General features: G+C 44.6%; 1 protein-coding gene across 1 annotated transcript in view; it reads right to left on the reverse strand.

Annotated features, from left to right (window-relative positions):
* Positions 1-17,926: 17,926 nt before the first annotated feature.
* The window catches only part of IL26 (interleukin 26), a 56,320-nt gene continuing 54,632 nt past the window's right edge, over positions 17,927-19,614 (reverse strand). Inside the window, exon 7 of the mRNA XM_033951765.1 lies at positions 17,927-18,238. Coding sequence (XP_033807656.1) covers positions 18,089-18,238 — 150 coding nt within the window. The 3' untranslated portion in view covers positions 17,927-18,088. The remainder of the gene's footprint in view (positions 18,239-19,614) is intronic.

Consider the following 19,614-nt stretch of genomic DNA (forward strand, 5'->3'; position numbering starts at 1 on the left):
GAGAAGAGCGACTAAAATGGTTAAGGGGTTGGGGGAGTTGCCGTACAGTGAGAGATTAGAGAAACTGGGCCTCTTCTCCCTTGAAAAGAGGAGACTAAGAGGAGACATGATCGAAACATTCAAGATAATGAAGGGAATAAGTGCCACTTAGTGGATAAAGGCAGGTTGTTCACCCTCTCCAAGGTAGAGAGAACGAGAGGGCACTCTCTGAAGTTAAAAGGGGATAGATTCCGTACAAATGTAAGGAAGTTTTTCTTCACCCAGAGAGTGGTGGAGAACTGGAATGCTCTCCCGGAGTCTGTTATAAGGGAAAATACGCTCTAGGGATTCAAGACAAGGTTGGACAAGTTCTTGCTGAACCAGAACTAACGCAGGTAGGGCTGGTCTCGGTTAGGGCACAGGTCTTCAACCTGGAGGCCGCCGCATGAGCGGACTGCTGGGCGCAATGGACCACTGGTCTGACCCATCAGCGGCAATTTTTATGTTCTTGTGCAGATGAGGACGGAGCTTAGGCATTGGTGGAATGAGGCTTTATGACATCACAATCTGAGCTCTAGAATGTTGCTACTTAGGATTTTAAAGCGTTTGAGGCTTGTGCGGATGAGGACGGAGATTAGGCATTGGTGGAATGAGGCATTATGACATCACAATCTGAGCTCTAGAATGTTGCTACTTAGGATTTTAAAGTGAGGCTTGTGCAGATGAGGACGGAGCTTAGGCATTGGTGGAATGAAGCATTATGACATCACAATCTGAGCTCTAGAATGTTGCTACTTAGGATTTTCAAGGGTTTGAGGCTTGTACAGATGAGGACGGAGCTTAGGCATTGGTGGAATGAGGCATTATGACATCACAATCTGAGCTCTAGAATGTTGCTACTTATGATGTTAAAGTGTCTGAGGCTTGTGCAGATGAGGACGGAGCTCAGGCATTGGTTGAATGAGGCATTATGACATCACAATCTGAGCTCTAGAATGTTGCTACTTAGGATTTTAAAGTGAGGCTTGTGCAGATGAGGACGGAGCTTAGGCATTGGTGGAATGAAGCATTATGACATCACAATCTGAGCTCTAGAATGTTGCTACTTAGGATTTTCAAGGGTTTGAGGCTTGTGCGGATGAGGACGGAGCTTTAGCATTGGTGGAATGAGGCATTATGACATCACAATCTGAGCTCTAGAATGTTGCTACTTGTGATTTTAAAGTGTTTGAGGCTTGTGCATTTGAGGACGGAGCTTGCAGGAATGAGGCAGGGACAGGAAAAGAACTCACAGGGACGGGACGGGAAAATGAGTTCCTGCAGGAAGGGGAAAAATTTGCCCCCCATGTCATTAGGCCTGTGAAAACTGTGAGGTTGATACTGAAAGCCATTTAACTTGCCCGAAATGGCTTGAGGCTGGTTAAATCACTCGAGTAGGGCTATCCACTGCTATTCAGTGGCAAGTGTCCTGTCACTGCTGTTGAACATCACCGCTGACCGCTCAACTTAAAGATGGCTGTTTTGTGGGCAGTCTGGAGGGGGTTCTGGGACGATTCATCATGGCCGTTTCATTGCAGCCATTTCAGCACAATAAAGTGGCCGCGATGAATCGTGCAATGTCAGCATTTTTGGGAGCATCACTCCCCACCCCAAAATGTTACTATTACTTATCACTTATATAGCGCTGAAAGGCGCATGCTGTACACTTTGACATGTATAGACGGTCCCTGCTCAGAAGAGCTTACAATCTAACTTGGACAGACAAGACATGACATAAAGGGTAGGCGATGTAGAACCTAAGGTGAGAGGAGTTAGGAGTCGAAAGCACTCTCTAAGAGGTGTGTTTTTAAATGGGCCTTGAACACTGCCAGAGACTGAGCCCGCCATAGGGATTTCGGCTCCAAGCATAGGATGCAGCAAGGCAGAAGGGACAGAGGCAGTTGATGAGAAAGCCGTGACCCTTCCTCTCTCCTCCCTGTTCACGATCCTGGTGACTGGTGTGGAGCCCGGGCCCCGGGGGGGGGGGACAGAAGCTGCATCGCATCCTTCAAGCCCAGGCCCTGGGGGATAAATAGCCACCTGAGCTGCGGCATCTGCGGCGTCAGCCGTTTTCTACATGTACCGTGAAGCCTAGCCTATGGGATGATTCATTGCAGCTGTTTCAATGCAGCCACGCTAAAACATCCCCCGATGAGACAGTCGTCATGAATTGTCCCATTCCATCTGGAGGCGGAGTTGACGATATTCAGCCCTTAACTATCTATAAGCGGTTAAATTAAGCTGCGTAAAAATCAGTCCTGTCTTCGTGCAGAGTCATTTATACAGTATCCAGGGCCAGTGTTAAGGGGGAGCAAACAGAACGACTGCCCTGGGCACCACAGATCCAGGGGGTCCTCATGGGCTGGGATGCCCTTCCCTTCTCCCCTCCCCATTCTGAAGCCCCTCCCCCCTCACCTTTTAAAATGCAAAGGGGTTACCAGTGTGACAGCGATTCCCTAGTGCCGTTTGTGGATTCCTCAGCACTGTTCACCTGCCACGGTCCGCCCCCTCTGATGCAACTTCCTGTTTCTGCTTGGGTGGACCGTGGCAGGGGAACAGCACCGAAGAATCCATGAGCAGCGCTAGAGAATCCCTGCCAGGCCAGAAACCTCTTTGCATTTTAAAATGTGAGGGGGGCTTTGGAATGGGGTAGGCAGAAGGAAAGGACATCCCAGCCCAAACAGTTAAGTTTTAAATGAAGAGAGGGATGTTGGATGGGAGGGCATTTAGTGGGTGGTAAGATCAGGGGAGGGGCATGGAGGAGAGGAATTGGGGGCCCCCTCCTTATTCTCTGCCCTGGGCCCAGCATGTTTAACATCAGCCCTGTCGATAGCACACTTGTCTGCACAAGTTATATAGCTGACCACATAAATCCATGTATTCAATATCAGTGCTTGGACATAGCCTTGCATTGAATATCCAAAGAATTGGATAGAGGATGTGCGCTAGATGTGGTGTATTTAGATTTTAGCAAAGCCTTTGACAGTGTTCCACACAGACGACTGATAAATAAACTGAGTGCCCTCGGGAAGGGTCCCAAAGTGACGGGCTGGGTTAGGAACTGGTTGAGTGGAAGGCGACAGAGGGTAGTGATCAATGGAGATCGCTCTGAGGAAAGGGATGTTACCAGTGGTGTGCCTCAAGGTTCTGTTTTTGGGCCTGTTCTTTTTAACATTTTTATAAATGATATTGCTGAAGGGTTGTTGGGTAAGATTTGCCTCTTTGCGGATGATACCAAAATCTGCAATAGAGTAGACACGCCAGATGGTGTGAATAACATGAAGAAAGACCTAGCGAAGCTTGAAGAATGGTCTGAAATTTGGCAGTTAAGATTTAATGCTAAGAAATGCAAGGTCATGCATTTGGGCTGCAGAAACCTGAGGGAATAGAACAGTTTAGGGGGTGAAGAACTTTTGTGCACGAAAGAGGAATGGGACGGGGGTGAAAGTATATGATGGTCTTAAGGTGACCAAACAGGTTGAAAAGGCAACGGTGAAAGCTGGAAGGATGCTAGGTTGCATAGGGAGAGGTATGGCCAGTAGGAAAGAGGAGGTATTGATGCCCCTGTGTAAGACTTCGGTGAGACCTCATTTAAAATATTGTGTACCATTTTGGAGGCCGCACCTTCAAAAAGATCTAAAAAGGATGGAGTCGGTCCAGAGGAAGGCTACTAAAATGGTGCGTGGTCTTCGTCATAAGGCGTATGGGGACAGACTTAAAGATCTCAATCTGTATACTTTGGAGGAAAGGCGGGAGAGGGGAGATATGATAGAGATGTTTAAATACCTATGTGGCATAAATGTGCATGAGTTGAGTCTCTTTCATTTGAAAGGAAGCTCTGGAATGAGAGGGCATAGGATGAAGTTAAGAGGTGACAGGCTCCGGAGTAACCTGAGCAAATATTTTTTTACGGAAAGGGTTGTAGATGCGTGGAACAGTCTCCCAGAAGAGGTGGTGGAGACAGAGACTGTGTCTAAATTCAAAAGGGCTTGGGATAGGCACGCGGGATTTCTTAGAGAGAGGAAGAGATAATGGTTATTACGGATGGGCAGACTGGATGGGCCATTTGGCTTTTAGCTGCCATCATGTTTCTTTGTTTCTAACACCACTGCAAGCTATAAAAAAAACACTCACCGCTGTTGGCTGAACATTAACCTCTGTGTTTTTATGGGTTGTTCGCCTTGAGCTTCCATTAGAAATGCTTATAATAAATCCAAATAATAAAATTTCCACCCGACATGAGCATATCTATAAAAACAGACAGGTATACACACCTAAATAGAGAATATATATATATAATATACTTACTTTCAGTTGTGCAAAATGGTTGTGAAAAATTAGGATGCGCTCACCAGTGTTTGTTTTTATCTGTAAAAATATAAAAAATATTTTAGTTCTCCAATGAAAGAAATGCGCTGCTTTACTTAGAAGTTGGTCTTCAGATAGCACTGAGTTTGCTACAGAGGACAGGCAAGATTTGCACCAGAGCAGGCAGACATACTTTGGAATTTTTTATGAAGTCCCGGAGCCTGTGATAGGCACATCGTGTGCTTTCCAACTGGATGCTGCAGTTTTTTGGAGGCTGGCAAGAGCAGGAAGCCAGTAGCACCAAGATCATTACAGCTCCCTGGCCTCTCATGATCCAGGAACAGAAGGGACTGTCTGAATGCTGACAGCTGCCTGGCACCTTGGCCCAGTCCCTCTCCGTGTCCAATTCTATGAGTGTTTAGTAAACTCCTTTATTTATAAACTCCGCTGGCAAAGGGCCAAAATGCCCCCCCCCCCCCCGAGTAAAAATTCCCTTTGTAAGACGTCACTCGTGCTTCAGTTCTCCCTGCTTCCCTCTCTTTGGCCACCATCGCAAGGCGAGTCGAAGAAATAAGGGCCGAACCCAAAGAAATCCAAACGAACCATCCTGGCTTTGCAGTGACACATGAAAGGGAGTGGAAAGGGATCCTCAGGATGATGTAGAAAGCCTGATTGCCATCCCATGTGGACGTTGATCTGTTTCTTGGACCACTTGTTGAGTGCAAAACTTCAGTAGACACTCTCTACCAGAGAGCTGCTCTACCAGTGCTAAAGATGTTGCCTGTGGAGCAAGCATTGAGTAAATGTAAGGCTAAGCTTAAACCTGGGTAGGGTTACTAGATCTATTTTATGATCTGGAAACACAACCACAGAAATTGAGAAGTAGGTCAAACTGTACCTTTGAACTTTAATGTCTATTGGCTCACTCTGAGGAAAATATTATTCTTCCAGCGACATTCAGACATTCATTAGCAGTTAAATCATCTTCTTTTTCTTATCTCAATCGAGAGGGATTTTCCCAAAAATGCAGGAAACATAAGCCCAACTACTTGATTGAGTTGTGGGTGGTGGCCTAGATACCGTTCATTGGCTTTGACAAGGCTTACGTGTGTTTTAAAATCCATTTCACCTTTAACTTCCCCACAGCAGACCGTCACTTCCTGTCCAACGTGTTTTCCCTCACAAAGAGACTTGGGAACCACAATTTTCAAAGCTATTTCCATTGCTAAACCCGTATATTACCTCAGAATGCTTGCATACTATTATCCATTAACAATGATAGATAGACTCCCCAAAATACCAGAAACTAGCCTTATACGGCTAAAACCCTTCCCTCCCTTAATGCGCTTACCTTGAATGCTCCTTTGTTTTTAAAAATTGTAGTTCTCTCCCTTTTTCCTTGTGTTTCTTGTAAGTTAGTATTAACATAAGTATTGTCTCTAAACTCTCTATGTCTTCTTTGTATGTATATATATATATTTTTTAATGTAAATCGCTTAGAAATTATATAAGCGTTTTATCAAATTTTTAATAAAACTTGCCCACCCTTAATGTGGATAAAAGTGCATACATTGTTTAACAAAAACCCTACATTGCCAGATAGCACTCCTGAGTACATACATAGGTCATGAGATGTAAATAACATACATTGAAGAGAGTTTGACTTACTTCTTGTACTCTAGTATATGCTTGAGGTATTTGATTCAGATTTTATATAAGAACATAAAAGTTGCCCTACTGGAACAGACCAAAGGTCAATCAAGCCCAGTGTCCTGTTTCCAACAGTGGCCAGTACAGGTTAGAAACCCAAAGAGTAGCAACATTCCAGTGCTGAGATTGTGATGTCATAATACCTCATTCCGCCAATGACTGAGAGCCAACTTCATCAGTGATGTCATAATGGCTTGACTGTCCTATACTAGGCTCACATAAGAATTGACGTACTGGGACAGACCGAAGGTCCATCAAGCCCAGTGTCCTGTTTCCAACAGTGGCCAACCCAGGTCCCAAGTGCCTGGCAGAAACCCAAAAAGTAGCAACATTCCAGAGCTGAGATTGTGATGTCATAATGCCTCATTCCGCCAATGACTGAGAGCCAACCTCAGCAGTGAGGTCACAATGGCTTGACTGTCCTAAACTTGGTTCACATAAGAGCATAAAAATTGCCATACTGGGGCAGACTGAAGGTCCATCAAGCCCAGTGTCCTGTTTCCAACAGTGGCCAACCCAGGTCAGAAGTACAGGTTAGAAACCCAAAGAGTAGCAACATTCCAGAACTCTTCAATCCATTCAAAATGCTGCTGCACGACTCAGATTCCGTGAGAGCCGCTATTCTCACATGACCCCTCTCCTCAAGTCACTTCATTGGCTCCCCATCCATTTCCGAATACAATTCAAACTCCTCTTGCTGACTTACAAGTGCATTCGCTCTGGAGCCCCCCAATATCTCTCATCACTTATCTCCCCCTATGCTCCTCCCTGTGAACTCCGTTCATCGGGCAAGCCCTTCTTACTACTCATTCATACAGCCAACCAGAGTTTATCGATAGACTGCTTACTCCTTATCACCCTGCTAAATCTCTTCGTTCCATATCACAAAACCTTTTAGTTGTACCGTCTTTGAAATTAATTAATACGTTGAGATCTAATAATTTCGCTGTTACTGCACCCACCCTATGGAATTCATTGCCCAGTCACTTACATGTGGAAACCTCGATAAAGCAGTTTAAAGCTAAACTCAAAACATTTTTATTTGAGGATGCTTTTGGATAAAACTGTCCTTTTTAGGACTAAACTAATTACAGTCCCTTTCCCTACCTGTTGTTTTATCCCTTAGTGTGCTTTATCTTAAATTATTGTAGTTCAGTCCTACTTTCCCAATTGTGTCCAGTCAGTATATGTGTTTATGTTAAAGTCTACTAACTTGATACCGTATCTAATATAATAAAGACTAGTTGTATAATATTTTAACACTAATTGGTTTTTTTTTTATGATTTCTATTTTATTATTGCTGTACACCGCTTAGAAATTGGAATAAGCGGTATAAAAATTTTTTTTCATAAACTTGAAACTTGATCTGTACCCTTCTCTTCCACTGCCAACTCCAGACCCTGTCCCTTCTTTCTTGCCGCATCGTATGCCTGGAACAGGCTGCCTGAATCAATGCGTCATGCTCTGTCCCTAGCAGTATTCAAATCCAAGCTAAAAACCCACTTTTTTGAAACTGCTTTCAACACTTAACTCCCACTCACTGCTGTCAGATACCTTCACCCACTGTATCATTTCCTCTACCATAATCTCCCCAACCCTGAGATGCCTGTCTGTCAAATTAGACTGTTAGCTCTTCTGAGCAGGGACTGTCTATTGCAGTGGTTCCCAACCCTGTCCTGGAGGAACACTGGCCAGTCAGGTTTTCTGAATAGCCCTAATTAATATGCATGAAAGAGATTTGCATGTAATGAAGATGATAGGAATGCAGATCTGCTCCATGCATATTCATTAGAGCTATCCCAAAAACCCAACTGGCTAGTGGTCCTCCAGGACAGGGTTGGGGACCACTTGTCTGTTGTATGTTAAATGTACGCCTTGCAGCGCTATAAAAATTATAAATAGTAGTAGCCATAAGGAGTATCCATTGTGATAAGGAAGCACAGGTAGGGGAAAGAAATCCCCCCATCAGGCTGCAAAGGGCCCTTAAAGAGGAAGGCTTAATCCATCTCTAAGGTTGTCAGCAGGCAGGCTCTAAGTCAGGGGTGTTAAAGTTCCACCTCGAGGGCCGCAATCCAGTCGGGTTTTCAGGATTTCCCCAATGAATATGCATGAGATCTTTTTGCATGCGCTACTGCAGGGGTGTCCAATGTCGGTCCTCGAGGGCTGCAGTCCAGTCGGATTTTCAGGATTTCCCCAATGAATATACTTGAGGTCTATTTGCATGCACTGCTTTCATTGTATGCTAATAGATCTCATGCATATTCATTGGGGAAATCCTGAAAACCCGACTGGATTGCGGCCCTCGAGGACCGACATTGGACACCCCTGCGCTACTATCATTGTATGCTAATAGATCTCATGCATATTCATTGGGGAAATCCTGACAACCCGACTGGATTGCGGCCCTCGAGGAGGGACTTTGACACCCCTGCTCTAAGTCCTTCCCTGAAGTGCATTGGGAAACACCATAGAGGAGGAAGAAAAGCTTCAGTTCCCCTACCGCAGTGGTAGGCCATTCCAGTCCACGAGAGCCGGAGCCAGGCCAGGTTTTCAGGATCTCCACAATAAATATGCATGAGATAGATTTGCATCTCAAGGAGGCAGTGCATGCAAATCCATCTCATACATATTCATTGTGGAGATCCTGAAAACCTGACCTGGTTCCGGCTCTCGAGGACCGGAATTGCCTACCCCTGTCCTACCATATGGCTCCAGAGTCCAGACAAAAGAGGATGGATTGAGACATCAAGGTTTTACTTCCGTTGCTTTCAATGGAAATAAAGCCCAGATGTCCCAATGGGTCCTCCTTTTTCTGGAGCCATATGGTAACCCTACCCTGGAACAATATCAACCTACCTCAGCTGGCAGGAAGGGGTGGAGCTCTTCCATCAGGAATGGTGGAGGAGAGAGATTCTGTTGAAGCTAGTCCTGGAAGTGGAAATAAGCAGGGACTCCCTTACAATGTCAGTTTTGGACCAAATAGAACAGTGGCAAAGCCCTGCTTAAAGGAGCTGAGCTTAAATAGTGCTACTTTGTTCGATTAAAATTATCCTGTGGGGAGGAGCCCTTTAAGGACTGTGCAATTTCAAGCTGTTACTATTTGTTTGAGCTTGCCAGCCTTAAGCACTGAGGAAAAGAGTGGAGCAATAAGGCTGGACTTGTGGAGGACTTTGAACTTTTGTAAGGAACATTCCCTGACCTGAAGAGGTGATGGCACTGTTGCTTTGAAAACATGTTTGCTTATATTTCTAAAGATTGTTGTGTATGGAGTGGAGAGAAACAGACTCTAAGCTGCTGGGGTTAATTTGCATATGAATCGGGTATTACACAAAAAGTCGTATGTTTTCCTTTCCCTACTTGGATAAAAGAAATTCTGAGCCTCAAATGTGAATTGGCCATATAACAATGTACTTATTTGTTTTATCTGAGATATTGCTATCAATTACCATTTCACCCTGAATGAAAAAGTAAGAGAAAAGAAAGATCACTACGGTGCAGATTCTTGGGGGGGGGTCTTTGTTTTGATTTTACAGTTAAGTCCTTGTTTGTTATCCACTGTGCATGATCTTGTACACTACTAATATTTAACCATGATATTTATATAGCTATCAACTTAAGACAGGCAGTGCCACCAACTCTACCTGTAGACCACCCTGGCACTAACTGGAGAGAGCTCTGTGATCGGAGCCATATACAGTGGTACCTTGGTTTACGAGCATAATTCGTTCCAGAAGCATGCTCGTAATCCAAAGCGCTCGTATATCAAAGCGAATTTCCCCGTAGGAAATAATAGAAACTCGGACGATTTGTTCCACGTCCCAAAAACTGTACGTCCTTGTATTGCAAGATCTCGCTCGTTTCGAACAGTCACTACATTGCGGGTGAATTGGGCGTGATGCTTTTATTATGGTCAGCTGTGCTCAGCGCGAGATGTGCGTATGTTGTGCACGCTCGAACTGCGATCAGTGATGTGACGCGCATATATTGTGTATATTTGACGTAACGCACGTATGCGTACTGCAAGACGTGCTCGTACTGCAAGACGACGCTCGTTTATTGAGTTACAATTTAAGAAAATGTTTTGCTGGTCTTGCAAAACATTCGTAAACCACGTTACTCGCTATCCAAGGTTTGCCTGTATGTGCATAAAATAAGCTGGAACTAGCAGGTGTTAATAAGTGCTAGGGTATTCCACAGAGTAATTTTCAAGGGGATGTATGTGCATGATTAGGGTTGCCATATGCCTGAGTACCTGAATAAATTCATGTAAACCATTCTGAGCTCCCCTGGGAGAACGGAATAGAAAATTGAATGAATAAATAAATAAAGGAGGACAGATTGAGACATCTATGTTCTACATTCATTAAAAGCAATGGAAGTAAAACCCGGATGTCTCAATCCATCCTCCTTTTTCTGGAGCCATATGGTAACCCTATGCATAATTATTTTCCCTTAGAAAACTGATGTAACCTATATATGTACTTGTGGCATGAGTTAGGTACCTGCAGTGGTGTATGGATCGTGCTTGGTGGCCACCCGGGGCAATGCAACCCCTTCCTCTGACCAGAGCACTCCTCTCTTCCAGGGAGAATGGGAGATGCACGGAGCGGTCACAAGGTTGCATTCCGCATGTGTGTGGCCATCGGCTCTGCCATTCCCTGCCCTGGGATAGGAGGTTGATGTCGGAGGGGGCAGGGGCTGGCAGAGCCCATGGCCGCTCGCATATGGACCTGTGACTGGTCCATGCACTCCCCAACCGCCTGCACCCAAAGCAGACCATCCCCACCGCCCTTGGTATGCTAGAGCAGGGGTGGGCAACTCCGGTCCTTGAGGGCCGTAATCTAGTCAGGTTTTCAGGATTTCCCCAATGAATATGCAAATAGAGTGGTAGAAAACTGGAACGCTCTTCTGGAGGCTGTTATAGGGGGAAACACCCTCCAGGGATTCAAGACAAAGTTTGACAAGTTCCCGCTGAACCAGAATGTACGCAGGTAAGGCTAGACTCAGTTAGGGCTCTGGTCCTTTACGTAAGGGCCTCTGCGTAAGCGGACTGCTGGGCTGCAGGAGCGGACTGCTGGGCATGATAGACCACTGGTCTGACCCAGCAGCGGCAATTCTTATATTCATTTGGGAAATCCAGAAAACCTGACTGGATTACGGCACTCGCGGACCGGAGTTGCCCACCCTTGTGCTAGAGCAGGGGTAGGGAACTCTGGTCCTCGAGAGCCGTATTCCAGTCGGGTTTTCAGGATTTCCCCAATGAATATGCATGAGATCTGTTTGCATGCACTGCTTTAAATGCATATTCATTGGGGAAATCCTGAAAACCCGACTGGAATACGGCTCTCAAGGACCGGAGTTACCTACCCCTGGGTTAGAGGATACCTGTTTATATATTGCACTTAGCAAATTCCTATTTGTTGTGGGGGTTTTCTTTTTTTTTCTTTTTTTTATTTTAACATGAAGTTTTCAAACGTGTTTTAAATGCATTCTAAGATGGCTTCAGAAGGGTTGTTTTTTAAACTTTGAAAGGAATCCAAAAACAGGCTTTCAATTGGTTGCTTCACACAGATAGGCTGTGATTTGCAACAACATATTCCATGCCATTGCATGTCATTAAAACTGTAAATCGAACAAAAAACCCAGAAAAATTCATGGGGGGGGGGTTTCATTTGTTGATAATAGTGTCTACCAGTTAGTGTGGGATGTGGGCCTGAGTCCCCTTCTCAACAGTCCACCGCACCTTGAGTGAAGGAGTAGCCCAGTGGGCTGTGAACCTGGGCAACTGGCTTTGATTTCCACTGCAGCTCCTTGTGACTTTGAGCAACTCACTTAACCCTCTATAAACCTAAGTATAATAGTTGGATTGTGAATCCGCCAGGGACAGAGAAAATACCTGCATATTATAAATGTAAACCACTTTGATTGTACCACAAAGAGGTATATCAAAACCCATTACCATACCACCAGGCTACTCCAGGCACCTGCTTGCTGCTCATGGCAATTATATCTGCGGCCGTCATAGAGCCTGGTAAGAGAGGGTGCTGAAGGGTTCTCAGCCCCACCAACTTCTTAAATTCTGAGCATTATTTTGCCACTGTAGCTGAAAAGAGTGCTATTTTATTTTGCAAAGCGCCAATCTGCAGAATCCTAATGCTATGTTTTGACCTGGTTTCAGATCGTTGATTGAACCATGTCAGCGAAAACTGTGGAATTCTCAAGTGTTGAACTCTGCGCTGTCATGAAGTCCTACTTCTGCAGAAGAAAACGCCAAAGGACATCCATGAATGCAAACGTCGAGCGACAAATGCCCGTCGCACTCCACAGTGAAGAAGTGGAGTGCAAACTTTCAGTGTGGAGGTTTCGAGGCCAAAGATGCAGCAAGGTCTGGGAGGCCTCAAATGAGGTCAACTCCTGAAATTGTGACCTGATTATGGCAGACTGGCGAATATCAGGACACGGGGAAGGAGCTAGGGGGGGAAGGGAGGGCGTGAGTGTGTCATGGGGACAGGGAATGAGCAGGTACCACTGCCCCGGACACCTTCTACCCCATTAGCAGAGGAAATGGGTTATACAAAAAGTTTGGACAAATTTATGGAGGAAAAGTCCAAAGTCGAGATAGAAGTAGGGAAAGCCACTACTTACCCTAAATTGGTGTCAAGGAATCTTTCTACTCTCTGGGACTCTGTTAGGCACTTGTGACCCGCATTAGGCCATCTTTGGAAGAAGGATTCTGCGCTAGATGGGCCATCGGTTTGACCCAATATGGCTAGTCCTATGTTCATAACCTTCTGGAAGTCTTGATCCTTTTCTTGTCGGGCCAGGGTTCGTTTGAAACCGAAGTTAAGCTAGCACACAAAGGCCTGGCAGAAGACGGGTCTTTGTGAACATTAGAACTGACTATCAAGACATTTTATTTTCAGTTTACCATGCCAGTGAAGTGAATTAGGTTTCAGCATAGTTTGCTGAATGTTAAAAAAAAAACAAAAAACACCACCCAGCCCTTGCTCATACTATCGCATCCTCCAAAAATAATTCCTTAAATTACCTTAGGAAGCTTATTTAACTCTTGCCTTGGGCACAACTCCTCGAGTACCTGGCTAGAAAACTTTCGGGGTTCCTCCGTTCAGGGCAGCTTTAGCCCTGAAAGGCATAAAAAGAACGTCTTCCCAATTCCTACAGGGCTGCTAGTTACACTTGGGGCAGATATGTGTTTTCTTGTCACTAAGTACCAGGGTTGCTCCACAATACACAGACTTTTAACCACATGTAGAGTGGCCAGTTTTTGAAGAACCCTTTCACCTAGGTAACCACCCACCCCCCTTTTTACAAAACCGTAAGAGCGATTTCTAGTGCTGAATGCTCTGCGTCATTGCTCCCGACGCTGATAAACGCTGCTAAAACCAGCTTCCGCAGTTTTATAAAAAGGGGGGGGGGGTAAATGATTTTTGGAAATTACGCATTTATGCACTATACGAGAGGTGTTAAAAAGCTCTCAGCCCGACCAAGAGAATGACGTGGATATGATTCAATCAATAATCTGAAACAATGTCGAAACATAGAATTTTATTTCTGTGAATTGGCACTTACCCCCCCCCCCACCCTCTCTTACAAAACTGCGAAAGCGGTTTTTAGCGCAGGCTGGCACGCTGAATACTCTGTGCTGTTGCTGACACTCGTAGAGTTCCTATGAGCGTCGGGAGCAGTGCAGAGCGTTCAGTGCACCAGCCTGCGCTAAAAAACGCTTCTGCGGTTTTGTAAACGTTGGGGTTAATGAAATAAATCACCACTCTTTTCAGCTTCACAGGCAAAGTAACGCTCAGGATTTAGGAAGTTGGTTGGCTGCACTGAGAACTTTGCAGCACTCCCTGGTGTATAATAAAAGTGAGCCACGTATAGGACAATTGTGCCCTTCTGACATCACTGTTGACGTTGGCTCTTATTGGTGGATTAAAGCATTATGACATCACACTGAAACTCTTCATACTACCAGTGGATGCTGAAAAGTTCTCAGCCCAACCAAGAAGAGAATGACCTGGATATGGCTCCATCAATGATCTGAAACAAGGTCAAAAGATAGAATTTTGTTTCTGCAAATTGGCACTTAACAGAATAAGATAACACTCTTTTCAGTTACAGTGTCGAAATAACGCTCAGAATTTAGGAAGTTGGTTGGCTGCACTGAGAACTTTTCAGCACTCCCAAGTATAGGACAATCAAGCACTTCTGACATCACTATTGAGGTTGGCTCTTATTGGTGGACTAAGGCATTATGACATCACACTGGAACTCTTCACACTACCAGTGGATGCTGATAGTTCTCAGCCGGACCAAGAAGAGAATGATGTGGCTATGGTTTACTGAATGATCTGAAACAAAGTCAAAACATAGAACTTTGTTTCTGCAAATTGGCACTTGTGCATGGAAGATTTTAAGCTGATATGTCCCAACTTGTAAATATTTCAGGCAGCCATAATAACAACAGCATATTCTTATGATATACAGTATATAAAATTATTTTATTAAATTAACTAATGTTAATATAAATAATTCAATATGAAAACATAGTTTCCAGTTTGACTAAATGTTTGCATGCTGTTTTAAGCAAAGTCTTCTCAGTCATGTCTAGATAATGGCTTCTTAAATAACTGAAACAGATCAAACCTGAGGCAAAACGTACATTGCAATATGAGGGACGTTGGATTTCCTATGAGGGAAAAACAATCTTGTTGTCTTTCGAGGGTTATTGGACATAAGAAGTGCCTCTGCTGGGTCAGAACAGAGGTCTATCGCGCCCAGCAGTCTGCTCGCACGGCGGCCCAACAGGTCCAGGACCTGTGTAGTAGTCCTCTATCTGTACCCCTCTATCCCCTTTTCCTTCAGAAAACTGTCCAATTTCTTCTTGAACCCTAATACCGTACTCTGTCCTATCACGCCTTCTGGAAGCGCATTCCAGGTGTCCACCACCCGTTGAGTGAATAAAAACTTCCTAGCATTGGTTTTGAATCTGTCCCCTTTCAACCTTTTCGAATGCCCTCTCACTCTTGTATTTTTTGAAAGTTTGAAGAACCTGTCCCTCTCTACTTTCTCCATGCCCTTCATGATCTTCTATGTCTCTATCAGATCCCCTCTAAGTCTCCTCTTCTCCAGGGAAAAGAGCCCCAATTTCTCCAGTCTCTCAGTGTATGAAAGGTTTCCCATACCTTTTATCAAACGTGTCACTCTCCTCTGAACCCTCTCGAGTAACGCCATATCCTTCTTAAGGTACGGCGACCAATATTGGACGCAGTACTCCAGATGCGGACACACCATCGCCCGATACAACGGCAGGATAACTTCTTTCGTTCTGATTGTAATACTCTTCTTGATTATACCTAGCATTCTATTCGCTCTCTTAGCGGCCGCTGCGCACTGTGCCGTTGGCTTCATTGTCATGTCCACCATTACCCCCAAGTCCCTTTCTTGGGTACTCTCACTCAGTAACATCCCTCCCCTCGTATAGATGTACCTCGGGTTTTTGCTTCCTACATGCAATACTTTACATTTCTCTACATTGAACTTCATCTGCCATCTCATCGCCCACTCCCCTAGCTTGTTCAGGTCCCTTTGTAATTCCCTGCAATCCTCTTTAGTCCAAGCACCACTAAATAGTTTGGTGTCGTCTGCAAATTTTATTATTTCACACTTCATATCATTTATATATATATTGAATAGCAGCGGTCCGAGCACCGACCCCTGTGGAACACCACTCGTGACCTTCCTCCAGTCTAAGTAGTGGCCCTTCACTCCTACCCTCTGCTTCCTACCCGCCAACCAATTCCTGATCCATCTATATACGTCTCCTTCCACCCCATGGTTCTTCAGTTTCCGAAGTAGGCGTTCATGGGGTACCTTGTCAAAGGCTTTTTGGAAATCTAAATATTCGATGTCTATGGGGTCCCCTTTGTCCATTCGTTTATTAATTCCTTCGAAGAAGTGTAGTAAGTTCGTTAAGCATGATCTCCCCTTGCAGAAGCCATGTTGGCTTGTGATTAGTTTATTTCTTTCAAAATGCTGTCTTATCAACGCTTCCGCCATTTTCCCCGGAACCGAGGTCAGACTCACCGGTCTGTAATTCCCCGGGTCACCTCTTGATCCCTTTTTAAAGATGGGCGTAACATTGGCTATCTTCCAATCCTCCGGGATCACTCCTGTTTTCAAGGATAGATTGCAAACCTGCTGTAGTAGTTCCGCTATTTCCTCCTTTAGTTCTTTCAGTACCCTAGGGTGGATTCCATCCGGGCCCGGTGATTTGTCGGTTTTTAATTTTTCTAACTGCCTACGTACGTCTTCAAGGCTTACTTCCATGGATGTTAATTTATTTGTTTGGTGTCCTTTGAAGATTTGCTCAGGTTAGATGTGTCCTATTTTGTAAATACGGACGAAAAGAACATGTTTAGTCTTTCCGCCACTTCTCTCTCCACTCCCTTCCTGTCTCCATCATCCAGCGGTCCCACCTCCTCCCTAGCCGGCTGCTTCCCTTTAACATATCTGAAGAACGGTTTGAAATTTCGTGCTTCCTTGGCTAGCCTTTCTTCATATTCCCTTTTGGCTTTTCTAACCACACGGTGACATTCTTTTTGATACTTCCTGTGCTCTTTCCAGTTCTCCTCAGTTTTGCCTATAACTCTTCAACAGCTCTGCACTCAAGTGCAGTCTGACCTTCAAATAGTTCATGAGGTCAGTCGGAATCTAGCACCGTGATGAATCATTTCAGCTAAGAGAAAATAGCAAAGATGAGGGCATAGATCACATCTGAATGAACCCCCTCCCCCCCCCCATCAAAATGCCACATTATTCTAGGTCAGGGGTAGGCAATTCCGGTCCTCAAGAGCCAGTGCCAGGTCAGATTTTCAGGATATCCACAATGAATCTGTAGGTCAGGAATAGGCAATTCCGGTCCTCGAGAGCCAATGCCAGGTCAGATTTTCAGGATATCCACAATGAATTTGTATGAGATGGATTTGCATGCACTGCCCCCTTGAGATGCAAATCTATCTCATGCATATTTATTGTGGAGATCCTGAAAACCTGACCTGGCTCCGGCTCTCGAGGACCGGACTTGCCTACCCCTGTTCTAGGTAATTCAAATCAGGCATGGTACAGGGGGGTCGTAGAAAAGTTCTCAGCCCAACTAACAAATCTGGGGCAGCCTCCACTTAGTCCAGTGATTTTTCCACTTTTTACATTCTGTATTTTTCTGATGGAACAAAATAAAGTGGAAAATTACTGAACTTAAATGTATAGCCCTCGATGGAGGCTGCCCCAGCTTTGTTGGTTGGGCTGAGAACTTTTCAGTGACCCCCTCGTATTTTTACTTCAAAAGCTCAGCTGGCGTTACCTACAAGCAGCTGAAGGTCCAATGTCTTTAACCAATGAATCACCACATCAGTACAAGTGAGTTTGCACATGAAAGTGGATCGATTTTTCACTCTGTCAAAAATTACAAAGATTAGGGGATACTCGATGAAGTTACAGGGAAATATTTTAAAACCAATAGGAGGAATTTTTTTTTTTTTTTTTTACTTGGAGAATAGTTAAAGCTCTGGAATGCATTGCCAGAGGTTGCGGCAAGAGCGGATAACGTAGCTGGTTTTAAGAAAGGGTTGGACAAGTTCCTGGAGGAAAAGTCCATAGTCTGTTATTGAGAGAGACGTGGGGGAAGCCGCATGGAATGGGGATTCCAGAATCTTGCTACTCTGTGGGGATTCTGGATTGTTGCTACTTCTTGGGTTCTAGCCAGGTACTAGTGACCTGGATTGGCCACCGTGAGAACGGGCTACTGGGCTTGATGGACCTTTTGGTCTGACCCAGTAAGGCTAGACTTAAATTCTTGTGTATGCAGTGCCTTGGGTTTGATACTCAGCAGCAATAACCATTAAACAGTGTTTCTACAAAATAGTTTTATATAAATAGATTTCAGTAAATCTTAAATATAATAAATAGACATATCAAATATAATAATAATAATATTAATAATAATACAATTCAGATCAGTAGATTGCGAGGCTGCTAGTTTCTGTTGCCCCTTCTTTTCCGTTCCTTGTTCCTTTTCCGCCTCGTGCAGGCACTCGAGGGCTGTTTGCTTGTGATCGCTTTCAGCTCTTGTAAGATGCAAAAGAGATCTTTGATGGCTTTCTGCTGAGTTTGAACATCATTCATCTGTTACGAACAAGAAGACAGAGGGTGTGAAAAGACTGACAGGGGCCAGATAAACACTATATTGCCCCTAGGCAAACACACATTTTTTTAGGGCCCCTTCCATAGCTCCCATTTACTCTTATCTCACCGCTCCCAAAGTCACTTTCGCTTTCTTTGCCCCCCCCCCCCATCCCACCTCCGATCTCCATTCATGGCCTTCACCCAACATTTCACCTAGCTGCGGGAGAGCTGACAGTAATAATTTGTGAACAAGCCTGGGGACCAGGCAAGCGCATATGTTGAATGGAGGCGGGGCTTAATGATTGCAGCTTCCAAGTTATGCCAGTCCTGGACTCAGTGGTGTCATAAGGGGGAGGGGCAAGGGGGGCTCCGGCCCCCCTCCTCTACATCTCGCCTCTTCCCATTCCTCCCCTCCATGCACGCCCCCCTTCCCTTCCCCCAGACCTCTAGTTGAAGTTGTCGGTTGCGGCGGTCAACAACATGTTCTTTGTGGCCCCCATTGGCACTCCTGCTGATGTCATTTCCAGGTGCCACGCATAGGAACTGACGTCGGAGGGAGAGCCAATGGGGTCACGACAGTTGAAAGACCTGCAGGAATTTAAGTGAATGTTAAAAAAAAAAAAAAAAAAGCACTTAGTGCTATGTAATAACTTAAATAGTGGATAGGGAGGTATTTGCTCTGGACCATGAAGTATAGCATTTGGTAAGATGCCTTAAAGGCAAGCGGTCTTGTTAATTATTGTGTACGTATTTTAACTGTTGTATTATGTAAGTTATTTTGTAATCTGCTTTTGATAAAGGCGGACTAGAAGTTATAATAAACTAAATGAAGCTGAAAACTTGCTTCAGAAGCATCTCTACCAATGGACTTCTCCAATCTAGCTTTCAAATGGAAGCTGTGTTTAGAGACCCAAAACTTATACATTTGCGTGCACTCTCCAGCTATGTAGACACAAATGAAGGCGCTCTGTTGCCCTTCAGTTTCCCCGACTCACTTCTCAGACATATGCATGCACACTTTCATTCTCGAATGCATCCACGCACACACGCAAGCTGTTCAAATAAATATGCACATCACTCATGCTCTTCAGGTATGGACATGTGTGTACTCTCACTCTTCAGGTACAAAATCTACATGAACTCTCATTTTTCAGACAGGCACCCAGTCTCTCTCTTTCTCTCTCTTTGTGTCTCTCTCTTTTTCTTTCTCTGTCTCTGTCTCTTTCTCTCTCTCTCTCTCTCTCTCTTTCTTTCTCTCTCCTTTTCTCTTTCTTTTTCTTTCTTTCTCTCTTTTTTGGGTCTCTCTCTCTGTCTCTCTCTTTTTCTTTTTCTTTCTCTGTCTCTTTCTTTTTCTTTTTCTTTTTCTTTCTTTTTCT

The sequence above is a fragment of the Geotrypetes seraphini genome, chromosome 7 (genome assembly GCF_902459505.1).
Source record: "Geotrypetes seraphini chromosome 7, aGeoSer1.1, whole genome shotgun sequence".
In the NCBI taxonomy this organism is placed as follows: domain Eukaryota; kingdom Metazoa; phylum Chordata; class Amphibia; order Gymnophiona; family Dermophiidae; genus Geotrypetes; species Geotrypetes seraphini.